Source organism: Polyodon spathula, chromosome 18 (assembly GCF_017654505.1).
Source record: "Polyodon spathula isolate WHYD16114869_AA chromosome 18, ASM1765450v1, whole genome shotgun sequence".
Lineage (NCBI taxonomy): Eukaryota > Metazoa > Chordata > Actinopteri > Acipenseriformes > Polyodontidae > Polyodon > Polyodon spathula.
The window spans coordinates 21485530-21505974 of NC_054551.1; the positions used below are offsets into that span (position 1 = coordinate 21485530).

At 37.5% G+C, this 20445-nt stretch overlaps 1 protein-coding gene across 2 annotated transcripts in view; it reads left to right on the plus strand.

The window, feature by feature from the left end:
- The first annotated feature begins 7628 nt into the window (after positions 1-7628).
- The window catches only part of LOC121331086 (ankyrin repeat domain-containing protein 13C-like), a 48558-nt gene continuing 35741 nt past the window's right edge, over positions 7629-20445 (plus strand). For both annotated transcript variants that reach the window (XM_041278249.1, XM_041278248.1), the window contains exons 1-2: positions 7629-8327; positions 13574-13615. In XM_041278249.1, the coding sequence (XP_041134183.1) occupies positions 7970-8327; positions 13574-13615 (400 nt within the window). In that variant the 5' untranslated portion in view covers positions 7629-7969. The remainder of the gene's footprint in view (positions 8328-13573; positions 13616-20445) is intronic.

A 20445-nucleotide genomic window follows, 5' to 3' on the forward strand; every position in this document is an offset into this window, starting at 1 on the left:
AAATAAAATGAATAATAATATGAAAAAATTCAAGTGGGCACATTATATAAAAAAAAAATCTTTTGATATATTTTTGTACTTTTTTTTTATTTAAAAATGTACCTAGCTGATTTTTACCGAGATGGCCGCCACAGCCAAAAGTGTATAACTGCAGGCCAGAGTCATTCTCTATGGCGGCATCTTTGTGAGAGGACTGCTCTTACTAAAAGCCCAGTGTTTCGAGTCTGACGTCAAGATTTTAGGCGTGGTTAGAAAAAAAGAGACCTTGTGGGACTTAGCTGCTGCCCAACGTCAAGATTCTATCTTGCAGCAGCTGAGACATTGGAAAGAAGAAGCTAGAGAACAGATGCCAATGGAGACAATGCCTGAGAGGGTATACAAGTTCCATAAAGTTTGGGATCAGCTGTGTGTTGAAGATGGACTCCTAGTAAGGGACCTGGGGGGAATTTGGCCAATACAAGGCAGATGGTTATTCCCAAGTCATTTGTACCGCAAGTATTGGAGATGGTCCATAACAATATTACTTCGGGACACCAGGGGGGTCGAGAAGTTGAAAGGAAAGATTAAGGCTTGGTTTTATTGACTGGGTTGGTAAAAAGGGGTTCAAGAGTGGTGCAGAAGGTGTGTGGCTTGTGCTTCACGTAAAACTACAGGGCCAGCTCCTCGGGCCCCCATGTGTCCTTCTAGCACTTCAGTCATTTTTGAGAGGGTATCTATAGATTTTGTAGGCCCTCTTTCTATAACCCCAAGGCAGAACAGGTATATATTAGTAATTACTGATTACTTTTCAAAGTGGACTGAGTCTTTTCCTCCATCCAAATCAAGAGGTTGCCATTGTGGTCAAGACAGTTGTTGAACAGTTTATTCTCTGATTTGACTTGGTCCTGTTTAGAGAAGTTTGCAGTTTATAAGGAATTTTCAAAACACGTACCACACCATATCACCCTCAGTCAGATGGGTTGGTAGAATGTATTACTCGGACACTAATTACTATGTTTTCCTTGTTCATAGATGCCAACCAGACCAACTGGGATGAGCTGCTGCTGTAAGTTATATTGCAGTAGTGTACATGCCACCACAAGACACACCCTATTTCAGGGTGTTTTTGGGAAAGAGATTACCTTACCTGTGGATGTAGTCATGGACATAAAACCTATTGAGTCCTATCGCTATGTTAGCAATTATGCTACCTCTTTAGCTGGTAAACTTAGGATAGCCAGGCAGGCAGTGCAGCAACATCAGCAACAGACCTCCATGAAACAGAAGTTTTATTATGATTTTAGAGCCAGTCATCAGTCATATGCTGAGGGGGAGAGGGTGTGGGTTAGAGATAATGCCAGGAGAAGGCAATTTAGTGGAACTTATGTGGTGGTTCAGAAGATTTCTGACCTCTTGTACAGACTGAGAGGAGAACATAATATGACTTTTGTGACCCACATTTACCGTCTTAAACCTTATGTCATTGACTCTCTTACAGAAGACCACTCTGAGCCTAAACTAACACAATGACTATTGAGTTAATATTGTAGAGTCACCATGACTCTAGATTCTGAAAAAAATAGTTGTGTGTAATTTCAGTTCAGGCTCAGAAAGATTCAGGTTGGTTGAATGGATGAAGAGGAACTTGTGTACTGTATACTGGACCGAACTTCAAGGCAAATCTAGGACACAGTTATTCCAAAGGTTACAGCGTCGTTATAGATCTAGACACATTACATCATGTGTAAAAGAGTATCTGTTTAATATCTGTTATAGATTAACAGAATAAGATTAAGAGAGTCGCAGTCAAAAGGTGGGGACAGTATTCAGTGCCTTGTTCTCCTTGTTGAAGAAGTGATGTTCAATTAGAAATGGAGGAGGGTTTTTTTGATACTCAACATATGGGTAAAGATTGATGTGAACTAGGGAATGCATTGAATTGTATAGCACTTATCTTTGTTTTCTATATTTATTTATTTAAAAAACCTGGCATAAATATTTCTATATTTATGCCAGTTTTTTTTTTAAATACTTAACTAAAGCCAGCATTTGCTTAAAAACAGTTAGTATGAGTAAGTAGGCTGGCCTAGTAGTCTAGTGCTCATTTCTTTTGTATTTATTTTAAAACATTCAATATAAGTAAGAACAATGCAGAACAAAGCATTTTACCTGTACATTTGTCTATACCCTGCATTCCAGACATCCATTTCAAAAAGGGGAGATTTTGTTTTTTGGAGGGGGAAAAAGTAGCCCCTACATATATTTGTCATAATGAAATAAAGCCTTCTAAAAGATTGTGGCAGTGTACCCCGCCCATGTGTGTATTTTGTGTTTTGTTGCATGTGGTGTGTTAATATTGGTGTATAGGTATTGGTGCACGGCATATAAATCGATCTGTGCAGCATGAGTGATTTAAAATATACAGTTATATTTAGGCACGGGGATTGCATAATCACTTCACATGCAGATAAAGTATGTAATAGCATGTGAGCATGGGATTGCACAAATTAGTTCACATGCTGGGATTCAAGTGAACAATTAATTGACAATTTAATCCTGGTACAACAGTATATAGAAATGTACATTTTGCGTGTGTGTTGTGTGTTCGATGAGTGAATAAGTCTTGTTTGTCTATTTATTTTGTCCTCAAGTGCACATGCTCTTTTTGTTAAACTCTTTTGTTTGTTTATTAAACACATTGAGTGCCACAACGTCTCAGTGTCACCTGCCAGTACTGCCTGTTTGTGTGCTTCTTCTAGCCTGAAGTAACCCCTTCAGCCACCCTGTTCACATGTGGTGTCAGAACTGGGACAACAGCTCCTCCAAGACTCAGGCCAGGAAGAGTACTGGAATTTAAGGGGGGAGGTGGCCATTGAGGCCATGTGTGCTGTACACAAGGGGGGAGGTATGTGGTAATGTACCCTACCCATGTGTGGATTTTGTGTTATGTGTTGTTTGTGGTGTATTAATGTTAGTGTACAGGTATTAGTGCACAACATATAAATGGGTATGTGAGCACAGGATTGCACAAATTCGTTCAAATACTGGGATTCAAGTGAATAATTAACGGGCAATTGAATCCTGGCACAACAGTATAGATGCATGTTTTACTCACTCTGGGTTGAGTGAAGAACGGATGTGGAGAAAGAAGGAGAAAATAAAAAGTAAGAGAAAATAACAAATGCTACTCGTCTGCAAGGACTCGCATGATACTTGTTTAGGGTTTGTCCACTGTCTGTTTTGCATGTGTATTTATTTTGGCCTGAAGTGCCGTGTGCTGTATTTTGTTTAACTCTTTTGTTTGTTTATTAAACTTACTGAGCGCCGCAGCATCTCAGTTTCACCTGCCAGTACTGTCTGTCTGTGTTTTTCTTTCTAGCCTGACATCACCCCTACAGCCAGCCTGTTCACAAATATATATAATTCAACAGCTCTATGAAAGCTTTACAGGGATTACAGCAACTACCATATTTGAAAACATTACTCATTTCAATTGGTTGTAGCTAACAATAATTTGTGCATTTCCATTCATTTTATACATCTCAAATGTGCAGTTATGAAAGACAAACATGTTATAACAAGGCTTGATTCCAGGTAGTGCTGTGCTTCCTACCTGGAGAATTAAATTGTCACCACCATTTTAACATGTTTTTCAAGGGTACACATGTGAGACCTTGTAAGGGGATGAGGCATCAGTTGCCTTGCACAGCACAATGGACGACACATCAGTGGGATACAGGGCTGAAGCATCAGTTAAAGCATGTTTATTTTACAAATTATAAAACCATAACGGTTAAACAAAAACTTCAAAAACACATACTTAAACTATTGTGGCTGATTTCTACACAGAAAAGACTGAACGAGGCTTCTATTAACATTGTCTGCAAGACAGACTCCTGCTTCTGGCACCTTTCAGGTACTGAGAGATGACGTTACTCTAAATACCTGTGTTTTAGGGTGTTCAGAGTCAAATCGATTGGAATGCCAGCTGGGAGCTGACCAGTCCTCATTGCTCCAACCTGACATTCTGCACATGGAAATTGACAGCCTATTAACTATCTAAGGCTCATAGTTAACCCTTTCCTGGGTTCAGTAGACACACACATTTCACAACACTATTAAACATTTTTTAAAGAACACATTTAAATATGTAAATAAAGATAATGCTGTCATTATATGAATTTGGTGGAATAATTAGGCACATTTAGACTGTGGAATATGGGATTTAATGAAAACAAGTACCGGTACAAAATAAAGAAGTTATTTACAGTGCCAAGAAAAAGTCTGTGAACCCCAATGATAATTATGCATAGTTTTACCATGATAACCTTCTTGAATTAAAACCAGTCTTTTCTTAAATATCCAGTAGGGTTTATAGTAACCAATTCCATGTCTTTTGAAACAAAATTATGTATGAATTAGACAAACAATGAGTAATTAAGATTCAGGGTGTGTGAAAAAGTAAGCGAACCCCTGGTTTTATCAACTCAATTAAGGGGATAATTCGAATTGAGTGTATAAATCGGGTGATCTTCAGGGGTCAGTTTGGGAGGTCCCACCCTATATAAAGATCAGAAACTTTGTGAGTTTGGTCTTCACCATACAGATGTGTAGAAACACATCATGCCAAGATCAAAATAAATCTCTGAGGACCACAGAAAAACAGTTATTGATGCTCATCAGTCTAGAAACGGTTACAAATGGAGAAAGTTCAAGACCACAGTCACTCTACCAGGAAGTCACAAAGAACCCCAGAGTAACATCCAAGGATCTGCAGGCCACTCTCGCCTTGGCTAATATGAGTGTTCATAACTCAACTATCAGAAAAAGACTGAAGAAGAATGGTGTTCATGGAAGAATAGCCAGGAGGAAACCACTGCTCTCTAAAAAGAACATTGCTGCCCGTCTGAAGTTAGCCAAAGAGCATATAGATGATCCACAAGACTTCTGGAACAATGTTCTCTGGACAAACGAGTCAAAGGTAGAACTTTTTGGCCTCAATGAGAAACTTTATGTTTGGTGAAAACCAAACACTGCATTCAAACAGAAGAACCTCCCAACGGTCAAGCATGGTGATGGGAGTGTGATGGTTTGGGGCTGCTTTGCTGCCTCAGGACCTGGACGGCTTGCCATCGTTGACACAACCATGAATTCTACATTGTATCAGAAGATTCTAGAGGAAGATTTCATCCGTCCGTGAGCTGAAGCTGAACCGGAAGTGGGTCATGCAGCAAGACAATGATCCTAACCATACAAGCAGATCTATAAAAGAATGGCTGCAGAAGAAGAAATTCTGCGTTTTAGAATGGCCTAGTCAAAGTCCGGACCTAAACCCCATCGAAATGTTAGTGCAGGATCTGAAGCAAGCTTTCCATGCAAGGAAGCCCTCAAATGTCATCGAGTTGAAGCAGTTCTGTAAGGAGGAATGGGCCAAAATTCCTCAAAACCAATGTGAGATACTGACCAACATTTACAGGAAACGCTTAGTTGAAGTCATTGCTGCTCAAGGGGGTGCCACCAGTTACTGAATCTAAAGGTTCACATACTTTTTCACACATGGATATTGAATGTTGAATCATTTGAGGATAAATAAATGTTGAAAAAGTAACATGTTTTTGTGCCATTTGTTTAATCGGGTTATCTTTATCTATTATTAGGACTTAGATTAAGATCTAATAGCATTTTAGGTTTGAAATATGTGAAAATCCTAAGGGGTCCACAAACTTTTTCCTGGCACTGTATATAAATAAACCACCAAATTAACACAATTTACATGCAAGGGGTTTTCAACCCGTCACAGACCTCCATAGCCAATGGAAGATCTCGTTAGGTAAGACTTTGAGAGGTGTACGAGTCATTTCAGCAGGAAATGATACATTATTTTTGGAGAGCATTTATCAACATTTATAACATTTTTTTTTTTTATTTGATTAAATTAATAAATTCTTAACAGACCCTTGAGCTACTATTTTTTTAGGCTGTAGTTCTAGAAATTACTTCAATTACAAGCATGATGCATTGCCTTGTAGGTATCATATTTTTGCCAACTCAGTGTAGACACACATATCCTTCTGAGGAATCTCCCTCATATTTACACTTGAGGACTAAAGTGCTGTACGACAAGGTTGAGATAAGCTTACAAACTGAAAACGAACATGCTGTAATTTGGTGTAATTATGCAAATACTGTTTCTGACTCATTAAACCACAAATAATAGAGTACAAAAATACAATCCATAATTAAACATTTGACTTAATTTCTTAACACTTTTTTATTTATTTTTTATAATCAACAAGCCCTATTAACTACTCTATATTGTGTGTAACCATTCATACAGTTAGTGCATATATCACACTTACAAAACTGATAGACGAGATGCAGCTGTTGAATGGAACAACAGCAACAACAAAGAACATTGTATTTAGCTTCCACAATGGGGTGCTGAAGTGTTGTGGAAAGAGAGTTTAATGTAGTGTTTAATGGGGTTGGTTAGCTTTGTGGATTGGCAATGGGATATAAAGCCTTTGACCTTTAACTCGCCAGTGGCTCCAGTTAGTGTTTAATGGGGTTGGTTAGCTTTGTGGATTGGCAATGGGATATAAAGCCTTTGACCTTTAACTCGCCAGTGGCTCCAGTTATCTCAAACCAGTTCCTAGTATACAGGTGTCCACATCACAATTTGCACTATGTGGCCTCAGTGTCGCCTTACAGCTCCAACCCACTTACCGATCAGGTGGACTGAAGATCAATGGGTAACCTCTAACCTTGACCTGCCATGCAATTGCATCCTGTCATAAATTCTGGTCACCATAAACTGATGTAATATCCATATATATATATATATATATATATATATATATATATAAATACTAGCTGTGCACCTTTAAAGTTTGGAGCTATTGACTGGCGTAAAACTCCACCTCCCAACGGAGGAGACACAGTGTTGGTGCGTGTTATAGTTAATAGTTATGCAGGGATATGGGAACTCTTACAATAATATGCATATATCGGCTGTCTGTGGTTTGTGTACTCGATTGTAATGACGGAGTGACGTAGTATGTGATGAAAAATACACTGAGGCCGTCCCAAAAATCTGGACTTCTGTGTATTCACTTAGACTCTTTCCTACACTTACTCTGGCACAACCTTACACTGCTTTTGGTATATTTTGCTCCTTTCTCAGATATCTGTGGAAAACTAACACTTCCATCGGTCTCATGTCTACTCCATTCTAGTTTCCGCTAGTCTAATAGAGCACCACAATAGGAAGGAGCAAATTACAATGCAGTCTTTTTTAACTTTGTGACTGTAAAACACACTAAGGAACGGGTTTGTAAAAACATTTTATTTTGGAAAAACGGAACTATTTGCATTGACAAAACTTAGGTTCCTTGTTAAACAACTGTACAGTCTTTACAAACAACTTCTTTTTGCACGCTCATTTGTAATAGTTTAACTTAAAAAAAAAATTAAAAAATCCTTGTATCTACTGCTTCAATAAATTAACGTAGAAAAAACATCTTCAATACTTATAGTACACAATATCGCCGCTTGAGGGACACAATTTACAACCAAATCAAGCCTCGCGATATCTAACCTCCTAATCTATGCTATTTTGATTTTCAATATCTCGCGAGATCAGAAGCGGAAGAAGGTAGCTTTTTTTTTACCTAGTGTAGTCAGTGAGTGAGAAGACCACCTTGGAGATATTAGGGAATTAACGTTTTACTTTAAGTTACGCGGGGAAAATGTTAATTTAGCGGTTTCGTTTTTGTAATTTCTTTTTTATTAATTCGTGCCTTTTCTGTTTCGGTAGCCGTATGTTACAGCCTGGGGAGTCAATGTTTTCATGCTGTGTGGTGTGTATAATTCATGTTGCATTGTGCAGTCCGAGAAGCATCAACACAGCAGTCGACAGCAACAACTTTAATCAATTCCATTCTCACTTCCACCATCGACCTGGTTGTTATTATTCTTTAATTGTAAAAAAATGACCGGTGAAAAGATCCGCTCTTTACGCAAAGATCACAAACCTAGCAAAGATGAGGAGTTCTTAGAAGTCGATGAGGAAGCCGCGACTGGGACATTCACTTCAACCACCAGGAAAGCCAGTAAGATCTTTACCAATCATAAGCTGATCAAATCTCCGTCGGTACAAAAGCAGCAATCACAAATCAATGCAAACACCAATACCAATACGACAATTGAGACTGTCGATGACAGTAATAAAAACCCGATCATCAGGAAAGTGCAGGATTTCCCGGTGCACGAATGTGTGTTCCAGGGAGATGTGCGGAGGTTGTCATCACTAATCAGGACCCACAATATATCGCTAAAGGATATGCATGGTGAGTATCTATAAGTACATCGCACAGCTAAACAAACAAACTAAAATGTAAAGGGTCGGATGCAGACTTGTTGTGCAACTTGCCTAGGTTAGTGTCTGCACTAATGCTGTATATTTTACTTGCGTCTCTGTGTTTATTACTTTGGTGATTGATTTCCGGTTCTGATGGGCTTGACTGTATGTATTGCAAGGAAAATGTGCCAACCCTCACCCAACAGTGAAAGGTGACGGAACACACTGGACATGTACAGCATTGTAGTTGCTTTCTGCACTCAGTCAATTACTGAGTCAGCTACTGATGCCATGTGTCCTCCACAGATGTTCATTGTGTTACTAAATTGTGTCACGATTGTGAATTGCATTATTAAATATTGATATTTAGGTGTATATATGCACCTTGCTTTAATTTACAGTTTAAAAAAAAAAAACTGAATTCAAATGATGTTCTCCTAGAAAGACAATTTACTGCTTCTTAAGCAATGTCCATTCCATAGGGTATTGGTTTTTATCGCTCCTGAGTGTATGTTAGCAGCCTGCCCAGAAATCTGGCTGTTATATTGTACATTTAGACTGACCATAGTGAGTTGTAGGAATCAGATTGCATTAAAAAAAAAAAAAAAAGGCTGTATGCTTGCTTTCTGACACGCCCATTATATCTTAGGTTATATCTTCTGGGAAACAGAAATTATGGTCAGATCAAAAGGACTTTGATCAGATGCAGACAGATTAGTTTCCTTGGTCCCTATAGCCTAAAGCTTTCAACAGTAAACCAAACTGAAAAGCACCTTGTGTTAAAATAAAAGAACCTGATGCAGTGGAAATGTCCTGAAAAGGCTCTCTCACATTTTTGTATCACAGTTTGAAAAAAATGCTGCCAATGATGACTGCAGTAGCATTATGGCAGTTTGGCTTTGTGGAAATAACTTGTTTATTGTCCGTGAATGCAGGTTTGTTTATGAGGGTGAGATAGTGATGTTTTAGGTCAAGGTCTATGAACTGCTATTGGTCTCAGATCAGAAGGCACAACTCTTGGTTGACATTTGGTGCCCTCATGCTGGGTTGTTGCCAGATGGCGTGTGTCCAGTCTTTGGTAAGCAGGATGTAAATCTAAAATCACCCCAGGAGCAAGCTGGCTGTCTACTAAGCTAACAGCAATTTATCTAGTGCTGCGTTTCCATCTGCCACTGGGATTAAAACGATTTTGAATCAGACATGTTCATTTCCATCAGATGCAAATCGAGATCAAATCAATTTCAATCAGAACTCTGTATTATGCCCTAGCAGATTCCGATCTCCAACGTGTGCTGATGAGCGTCCAATGTAAAGAGCATGAAAGTCAGGCTTTAAATCTCTGACTGCAGAAAAAATACATACAGGCTGAACATGGGCGTGAATATATTGGGGGGGGGGGAGTTCCTCTAAAAGCTGATTTGATTTCCATGGTCAGGCTTCTGTTACTGGAAGATCACTTTGCTTTTACATACCGTATTGGATGTATATCAGACTGTATAGTGCACTTAGGAATAGGGAGAGATGCTATACAGTATGAGGTAACCAGGATTTATAGTTACTTACTTATTACAAAGTTTTTGATCCTTGTAAAACCAATCATGTTTACAATTCAGTTGTGCTGCACAAATTAATTCAGTTGGTTCCATCATGGGCTGCAGCATGCTAACATTGCAAACATGTAACAAGTCTGCCTCCATACTGAATAATTGCCAGTTTGCACCCCATCTCTTCCCCTTGGAAAATTAAAGAACAGGGCATTTCAATAATGCTTTCAGCATTGATGCTTAAATTAATAATACAAAAAACAAGACAAACAAACCAAAAAAAACAAAACAACTGTTGTCCATCCGTATTCCTTGTTGACATTTCTGACTATATTTGGTTTTGTCTCGCTGTTAACATCTTCAGTGTCAGTAAAGGTATCTTTATGCCTGTCCTGTCCAGTGATTCACCAGTATATTGTGTTTATTTTGTAATGCATGTTCTTGTATTGTAATATTTAAATGACCTAAACAGTGGTGGATCCTAATACAAGCACTCTCTACCTCCAGTCATGCTGGTGTTTTCCTCCTGGGGTGAGTTATTGTCCCACTTAATAACAATAATCTTTTTAAATATGTCAGTAGAAATCAGTAAAAAAAAAACAAAAAACTAAAGTCATAATGATAACCTTTGTGAGGTCTTTATTATTTTACAAACATAACTGTACTTTAATGCCTACTGCTGGAAATATCTGTGTCTTATTAAACAAGTCGGTCAGACTGTGATTTGGGAACATGTCAGTTCTCTAGGGTGCTGCTACTATATGCCCAGATTAAGCCAAATATGAAAATTAGCTCAAATAGCGAATACTCCAGAAATGTAATGAACTAAAAAGTGAATTACTGTGGGAAGAGTGATTGGCAGACTGTAGTAAAATGCTTATTATATAAATAACACATTTAAGTGGTCAGCTATTTAATGTGCAGCAGCAACTAGTAATCATGTGTGTTTAATTAGGCAAGTCTTTGGCAAAGTGTCAGAGTACTTCAATGCATTTGTAAACAACAAGCAAAACCCAGGATAGACGTTCAGTTTGCCATATATAGAGAGAGTGGTGTAGTTCTGTCTTTTAAAATATACTATTTGGACACTAAGGGGAGTGGTCTCAGAACCCAGGTTTCCCTCCTGACTATTTTTTACAGTGGTGTTATAGCACTTGTGCTGCAAAAGATGTTTTGCCGCTGTTACATTTGTTAGTCTGATCACATTTACGGAAGGTAATTTCAGTCTGTCCCCTGTAAATACACTACAGCATGTAGGTAGCTGCAGGTTTTGAACTTTAGTAAGGAAGCCAGCAGAAGCAGCACTTTGTAGTAAGAGTTAATGAAGAGTTTTTAAAGTGCCTTTAGATTCTCAAGTAAAGGTCAGAAACTAAGGAATAATGTAGGTATTATATAAACAGGAGAAGCATGTTACCTGCAGGACAAAACCATGAATCAAAGTAACTTCATCACAGCTTCTCACAAGATTACCCTCTTTCTTGGAAATAGAACACATTGCAACTGTAACATGTATTAAAGCTGGTTTAGTTGGTATTCTGCTGATGCCACTTGGTAAGGCAATCCAATATCGATGGATAACTCTGGAATTGACTGACTTCACTGTCACTTCACTGTCACTGTATTACAGTATGTGCAACGCATTGGACCCGGATGTCTGTCTACAGTAGCAGAGACAGAGAACAATGCAGCTCAGTGCCATATGCCTTTAAGAGGTCTCCTAGAGTCTATCTAGAAAGAACAATGGTGGCTGTTGAAAAGTCATCGGACAAGACACAGGCATCTTTGTTAGAAACTACAGTAGTGCACTGGAGGAACATTTATTTTTATATTCTGTAGTGCAATTTAAGTGCTGTGTCTGTATTAGTTCCCGGCAGATGGAGACAAATAAGGGCAAAGCTTCAGTAAGAAGCACTTAAACAGAAGTGTAACATTTTCTTAAACTCAAGTATAGTTTGAACTAATGCAAACAGAAGGAAAATTAGGGGTGTTGTCTATCGCTTGTCTGTGTTCAGCCCGCACTTTTATTTTCTCTGAACTCTTCTAGCACAGTCGAAACACATTGTACATTGTTAAATCCAGCAGAAATAGTCTCCGATGATGACAATAGCATCAAAGTACAGCCTTGATTGCTAGGTCTCAAAGTGTCTATCAAACAAGGGAAAACCTTTCGGCTCTTCCAGAGTTTAGTGTTCCTGTTACCCCTGTCCCAGCAACTCTCCCGTTTCATAGGCTTTCAGGATGTTGAGATTTATTAAAGCAGGTAACATGGATAGCAATGTCTATGGCCACCACAGTCATCTTTGTGTCCTGTCTGCTTGTGTAGTTTACCACGATGTACTTTGTACAACCCACAGCACAGATGGCCATTCATTTATTATGTAGCAACAGCACAGGTCCACCCAAAACCAACCATGCAATTACTATACCCTAATGTAACTTTCGTCATGAGTTAGACACAGCTTCTGTGCCATGTTTAATAATGCTGGCCATGTGTAAATATTCCCTCTGTAACCAGGTGCTGCTGCTTTGATTGATTATTCTCTGTATAAACTTGAGTTACTGTAGGCTATAGGTAGCTGCATGTCAGCGTGGCTTTATTTTAGTACATCTGATACTAAGAAGAGGCTTTTTTTCCAAACATGATGCCCTTGATGTAACCTTTTGTGCTGAAATAAATCAACAAAAATGCTTTTTGGTATTTTTTCTTAAGAAAAATATAACCTTTTTTTATTTTCTTTGGGAATACAACAAATCCACATTGATTGTTTTTTGTTAATGAAGATTTCTTGTGATGTCTGGGTTGGATGAAGTTCCCTGTCCCTTCTTGCAGCAAGCAATTCAGTCAGTAATATAAATATAGCATCTTGAAAGAGGGGATTGCTCATGAGTATGCAGAGCATTGATGTACATTGTATAGCAGGCTAAGCATTGCTGGGAATCTCAAAAGGTTCTTGTGTGCAGCCCGTGACTCACTTATGCAGTCCTCGGGCTCTCTCTCTCTCTCTTTCTCTCTCTCTCTCTCTTTTTCTCTCTCTCTCTCTCAAGTCCTCTGCAGTAAGCAGCAGCTGTCATTTTGATTCCCATGTTGTGTGTCTGAAGGTTTAACAAGGGAAACACTGATGGCCTTTATTACAGGAGACAAGGAAAAGCTTTCTTGTACGGTGCAAGTTAGTGTTATAGGTCCCACGTTCATTGTATTATTATTTCAAAGATGAAATGTGATATTTTCAAGCATTTTAAACCAATGTGTCTGAACTACATTGTAATCTGCTGTAAGAGTACATTATAAGATCCGTTGGCAATGTGGTTAACTGTTTCTTCAGCCATTCCTCCAATTCACAGAGAATAGTAAAATGGTGTACCATTTATCTTGGCTGCTGTAGTGAGGGCGTATGTACTTACAGTGTATGTATCGCTTCTAAATCATATCTATTTGTGATTTAACTTGATAAGGACACTCCTGAGCACATGCAATTTTTACAAACTTTATACATCGTAGTCATTTGTACACTACATCTGTGGTGGGGATGCATGTTACTATTGTACAGTTCTAGTGCAGACATTTACAAAATAACTATTATATAATAAGGTTGCATCCCCATACATGCATCCAAACTTTATTTTACTGAACTATATACCATAACATACTTTTATGACTAAAATGCGGCTGTTTTTTTTTCCCCTCCTCTAGGAAACACACCTTTACACCTTGCTGTAATGATGGGTCACAAAGGTAAGTCGGCACATTGCATTAGTATTTAACAAGCTCAAACTCACACACTAATGGTACCTAGACCTATAAAGGGTTTTTATGGATACTTTACTACTGTATTCTTCCAAAATTATTAGCAACGTAATGTCATTTTGATGTATCGTATTGCCATGAAGCCATTTCAAAATATATTACGTGTGTGATACACAGCTGTATTTTCGCAGTCACGTTCTTTTAAGGATGTTGACCATTCCACTGCCACTCTCCTGGTCATTCCTCTTTCACTGCACTGTGTGATGCTCTGTTTATGTTCACTTTTTTTTTTTTTTTAATACCCTTTTCTTTGTTTTAGACCTGCTTTTCACATTCTTTTATGTACCACACGTATGATGATACACATAGTTAGGCTTTACTGATCCTACTCTACATGTTTGTTTAGTGAAATATACCTTTAAGAACAGACAAATCTGTCTCTTGGATTATTGGCTTTGTAAAAATTAGAGCAAGCCAAATGTTAACATAACCAAAATAGAGTTTTGTGTGATGTGTTTTATAGTCTTCATCATGTTTAATATTTGAATGCAGTTTTTACAAGTTAATTTTTCCTATAATCTATCTGATTGTAGGAAATACTCAAGCTCTGCAGTACTTTTAAATCCAAGTTATTTAAAAAAACTAAAAATTATATAACATTTATGCAAAGAAGAACCAATAAAGTTTTGCAGGAACTGTTAAGTTGTTAATGTCGTCATCTGTATTTTTAAACGATTCTATCCTTATCTGTTGCCTCTGTGATATTGTATCCTCAAAGATTAACTAGTTCTACATACAGATCCCAGGTTTCTAAATGATTCTAAGTTTGATTACACGTTTTTGAGTACTGGACATTGCCTGACATAGCAGAAATACTACCTGCAAATTGATTGGTCAGTGCATTCTGTAAAACAGCTGAATCTTGTTGTTCCATGATGAAGATGGCAGGTCTGACAGGCTTTCATATTAGGCGTTTGTTTGACAGATGCTTCCATATGCAAGGCAAGTTCACGAGAAAGTTTCAAATGTTCTGACTGGGTCATTCTAGAAATTTCCACCCCCAGCTTCTCCAAAGGAATTAGAAATTTCTCATGAAGGAATGGTCATGTGACACTGTAGAACAATTGAAACACCTTGCAGACCAGTTACATCAAATCACAGCCCTTCTGGCATCCCAAGGTCACATTTTCCCTGTATTATGGCACGCATTTCATTTATTTAAATTATTATTAGTATTATATTGATGACTGAGTTTTGAGAAATTTGACAGCTTCATATAGGTGACCTTGACGTAAAGATTTGTCAAGAGAAGCATACTCACTTTGTGTCATTTTAACGCAGTGTTGTGAATTTTGAGAAAGCAGGATACTGTAGGAAATCAAAGCTTAACCCTTGAAAAACTACTTAGAAATCCCTGCTGATTCTGTGGCCATTAATCAGTGTAGATGGGATGTAAGATTCAAATTGATCTATTTGGTAAAACAAGTAATCATAAAGCAAGCTTTTTGCAAACAGAAGCAGGATCAATCTGGTTTGAATTAAGTTGTGTGAGGGTGTTTATACCATCCCAGTTCCAGGGCTAAAAAAAAAAAAAAAGGATGAGACAGCAGCTGTAAAAGGCCTAATATGAAATATTTGCTGTTTTCCCTTGTAATACATTATTTACAATTTGGGTTTGCCGTTTTTAATTTTATTAGGAGAACACCTACTTAGTGAACGAAGTGTAGTCGAGAGGTTATTTAAATTGGTATGACAAGCAATAAACTAATGATGGGCTCTGGATTTTTCTCATCAAACTGCATTGATTCACCATTTTCTATTTTTTTTAGCCTGACAACAGAGACATATTGTAAACCAGTGTACAATGTAAAGGTATGTCTTACCTACTTTTGTACATCTTTTTCGAGAATGTCCTATTCAATTGAAAAAACTTGGTAAGGACATTCTTTATTACCCTTGTGTGCCCTGATCCTGTGTTTGGAGGAACTTCTAAGTGTGGTATCTTCATATTTTGCTTTTTTACGTTTCCCATACTATGATGTTAAATTGATTTACCAATCAGGGTAATTAACATTGCAGAACCTGACTTTTGACGGTAAAATATGCCAGCCATTCATTCTGCATTGGTCGGAAATGGATAACAATTTATTAAAACCTGCTCAGTATTTTAAAAGACATAACAATTATGTATTAAGGGAAACCAAGCAACAGGCCCCTATGTACTGAGGAGGGGGGCGGGAGAGTACATTATGTTAACTATTAACATACTTATTAAATTGTTACAAAGTTACTGCAATCCTCAGGGACAGTAGCTACAGATCTAGGAGAGGAGTATTTCTTTCAAAGTACTGTACAGCAGACTTAGATTTTGTTAGAATATTTGGAATATAGACACCAATATCTTTTTCTTATTTCCTGTGTACTATACATTTTGAAATACTGCAAAGAATCAACAAAGCTCAAACTGCTATGTGAAGCAAGTTATTGCACATCGGGGATTATGAGGGGCACAACAATGTGGTTTGTTTCAGATCCATTCATGTCATGTGCAGTAAATATAGTTACAAATATGTGTACTTCCAGGTAGAACCAATCTCACCCACTACCTATGAGGGAAGCTTAAATAAAGACTCTAGAAGTGATGCTATGTAAACTCAAATTAGCACAAATCTCTCTATCTCTGTCTGGGTGACTAATATATATATATATATATATAAATATATATATATATATATATATATATATATATATATATATATATATATATATATATTGTGGCAGACCCAAGGGTAGGGTGATTGAGGGGAAGTATAGAAGGGCAGGGATTTTAAGGTGATTGTGTCTAGCCACAAAATGGATGACCCAAAATTGACTACAGTCCACAAAATGGCTGCTTGTAGGGACTGAACTACCCAGAAGCCTTAGTGGAATGGCAGGGTGTGGTCAGCTCACCTGTTAGGAGCACATGGGTGTGAATCACTTATTTTAAAAAGAGTCTGACTCTTGGCTGATGTTGGTGAGTGTGGAGTGAGGTAGGAGTGCCATGTAGTAGGGATGTTGTGGTATACCAGTTTTGCGGTTAACTGCCATGGTTTTGAAACCGCAACCATTTTTCTATACCATGAATACAGAGTTCACATGGTTTAAGGTGATATGGGCATGTTTTTTATTCAGTTTGTCCATCAGTCAGCCACTGAGTCATTCCCTCCTGGACTACATTTTTCTATTCTCTTCCCCCTAGTCTGTTTTTATATATATATATATATATATATATATATATATATATATATATATATATATATATATATATATATATATATATATATAAATATAGTAGAACCTGGTTTATCCACACCCCATTATTCTGTGACTTCAATTGTCTGCGACTCCCTGACGAGTTTTATCTCTGAAATACAGTACATTATTGCCAAAGTAGATTTAATGCCCGCGGTGGTACACACACACACACACACACACACAATGAACATATCGCATTTAGCGCCAAATTGGACAACAGTAACTGTAATGATGAAAGTGACATTGAGGAAGAAGAGAGACACCAAGACAGCAGCACTACAGATGCAAGGATTTGTTTCTTCATATGAACAGCAAAGGATCCGGATTCTGTAAAATTAGTTCTCCTGAGGCATAATATTGTAGCTTTGTAGTATTTTTATTTATTATTGTTTATTTTTTTGTTAACAGAAAAATCTAGGGAAATGGGGTTGGAGGTGTATCGCATTTTGAAACGATTTTGCTAGGAGTAACACTGTCAAAGTAAACTAATTTCAGAACATTACATTGTTTTTATAATGTATTGCATACATCTTCTGTAAATGCTAATTTGGTTTACATTACTAGTTTCTGTATTTTATTCATCCATTCTAGTTACACTCAGTGACACCTCATTTATCCACAAATTTCACACATCCGTGGACCTGTGTCCCCCCCAAGCACACGGATAAACTGAGCTCCACTGTATATATATTTCAAATGTAAAATAGTCTTCCACACATTGGATTTAAAGAGCCAGTACTATGCCTTTGTAAGTTATAAGAGTAAATTTGAGATGAATTTCACCATGCTGTTGTCTTCATGGTGTCCTGTGAAATAACTTTCATGACAGCTTCAGAATTGTAAACCTTTTGATAACGCTGATTTTCAGGTCTACTATCGAACTAAACAGGTAACAGCCCTACCCCTGTATCTGTTTCAGTGGGCTTTTTAATAGCTGGTGCAGATTTAACCACAAGGTCATTAGGAATCATTCACATTTTGATTGTGAAGCACCCTGGCATGCCTTGGTGTTATATACAAGGAAATTTGTACTTGTATTGAGATCTTGTTGGTCTGTATCTCATCTGGGAGCTCTTAGACAGCAAGTCCTTTGTGCTCCCATGGGTTAGGCAGGTAAATCGGTTGGGGACAGTCCACCTCATGTTTACAACAAGGCTATGTGGAGGCTGGTCAGATTCAGTAGCCCAGGAATGAAGGTTACTCTTCAGTCCTCCTGATCAGTGTCGCAGCAGTGGCACCAAATTTGATAGAAAAGCAGAATAAAATATTTAAAAAAACATAGTTGCTCCAGTAAGAACTGTATACTGCAGTTTTTGTTAAAAATCTCATTCTTATCCTATAAAAATATTAATATTCTACCAGTGGTGGAGCCAGTTATCTATCATACCGAGCACTGTAATAAATATATATTTTAATTTAGTAATGAGTATTCTGTTGGACTGTGGGCATTTCCTGTTTATAGCGCACAGCAGATTCTCTACTAATTTCCCACAACCCGCCACTGATGCATTTGAGACTTATTTTATAACACCGTGGAGATGCGTTTTATGTAACTGGTACAGGAAAGGAAGATGAAATAATGCTTCCGAGTAGCTATTACAATTAACAGATTATCATTCAGGTTAATAAAAACAGTAACCACTATGGATCTATATCCTGAGAAGAAAGAGACTGCTTTTTAAAGTCTGGAGTATATACAGTAAGGTGTATTTACCAGCCCCCAAGGGTTATACCGTGGCTTAGATAGCAATCCTAGGGTCTTCTGGCTGGGCGCATATATATAAACATAAACATTTTATTCTGAGCCAGTGGTCTGTGCTCGATGCACTAAATAACTCTGTGGTTGCCTGTTTACTCTCCCAGTTTTTAAAACATTCAATTTCTCAAGTTCACTGATGATCAGATGGATTATAATTCCTGTACAACAGGATCTTTGTTGTCATTTAGAAGGATCTGAGTTCTAGATAGGACCATAATGGGGTCTTACTCACTATTAGCCTATATGACGATATGAATGCACAGTCTTACGCTTACTGAATTGAGTTGTCTGCTGAAGAATCAATTTATTCTAATCCCTAAAAGTAAAATGTACTTTAACTCTATTAAAGCACACCTTTTTTAGCTGTATTAAACTTCATAAATGTTGTTATTCAGAAAAACTATAAACCTGCATTGTGTCCAGTACATTGCACAAGTGGTAGCCATTTAAGTTAGCAATTAGATGAATTTAATAGAAATGAATGGCACACAACAAAGAGATTTGTTATTAGAGGTAAGTGCAGATTGATGTTAGAGAGTCTTAACATGTCTATTTTGTGTTGTGGGTGCGGGGTTGTTTCAGAGGGACTACAGTACATACAGAAATGTTCTCTCCCAAATTGACATCGAAGCAATACTCCCCAGGCATCATTCTATTTACATACTGTAATGTTCATTGGGTGCTTGGGGTTACTGTATATTGATTGTAGCACTCGCAGTACTACCTTGATGTCTGCTCTATACTACATTATCTATACAATGTCTGCACTAACAGTTCTTTTACAGGATACAGAAAAGGCTGCTGACTGTAAGGAGAACTTCCTGTGGATAGTTGGAAAGAATTTAGGAACCCCTGCTGTAGATCTAACATATACTTTTCATTTAAGTTACAGCTGGCAACTGTATAAGTCGGCTAGGTTATTTAAAGGTTTAAATGTGGAGAATAACAAGTCTAAATTGCCTCTTTAACCAAATGGTCCAATACAGTATTGTGAAATGCCGGGACTGCAGTAACAGTAGGTGGTTACCTGTTAACCCTGTACTAAGATATTTACAAGTATTTTTTTATGCAGATTAGGGCCTTTGGATCAAATCCTTATTCAAGGGGCAGTAAACCTCTGATTCTGGGTCCAGGATCTGCCGTTATTTTATAACGCTATATTACAAAGTTACTGAAATGGCACTTTTGTGCATGATCCATTAGCCATAGAACTTTCCTCTGGACAAGATTAAGCAATAGAATCCTTCTTATTGTCAGTTCAGCTAACCAGGTACAGTAGCACCAGGCTTTTATTTAATGAAGAGTCACTGGTAAAATACTTGTACATTTACTGTAGCTAGTTCATGTGGTAATGTCCCAGTAAGCATATTTCATGTCTGCTACTGTGAGTGCGGACTTCAAAGTTTACAATCTTACTTTTTTGCAGTGTCAGCTATTAATAGACCATTGGCAAGTAATGGTCTCCCCTGAGCGTGGAGAGTGACATCTTTGTGGTTGTATTGAGGTGCTTTACATAGTGTAACCCTTGCGTGTGTATTAAAGAATATGGCATATCGTTTTGGTTGTATAATTTGTCAGGCAAATTGAAATGCTGTTTAAAACGGATAGATATCGACCGAATGTATTTATATATATATATATATATATATATATATATATATATATATATATATATATATATATATATATATATATATATATATACTGCAGTCGTCGCAATATCGTTTTACTTGCACGTGTGCAGCAAAAAGAAAAAAAATCC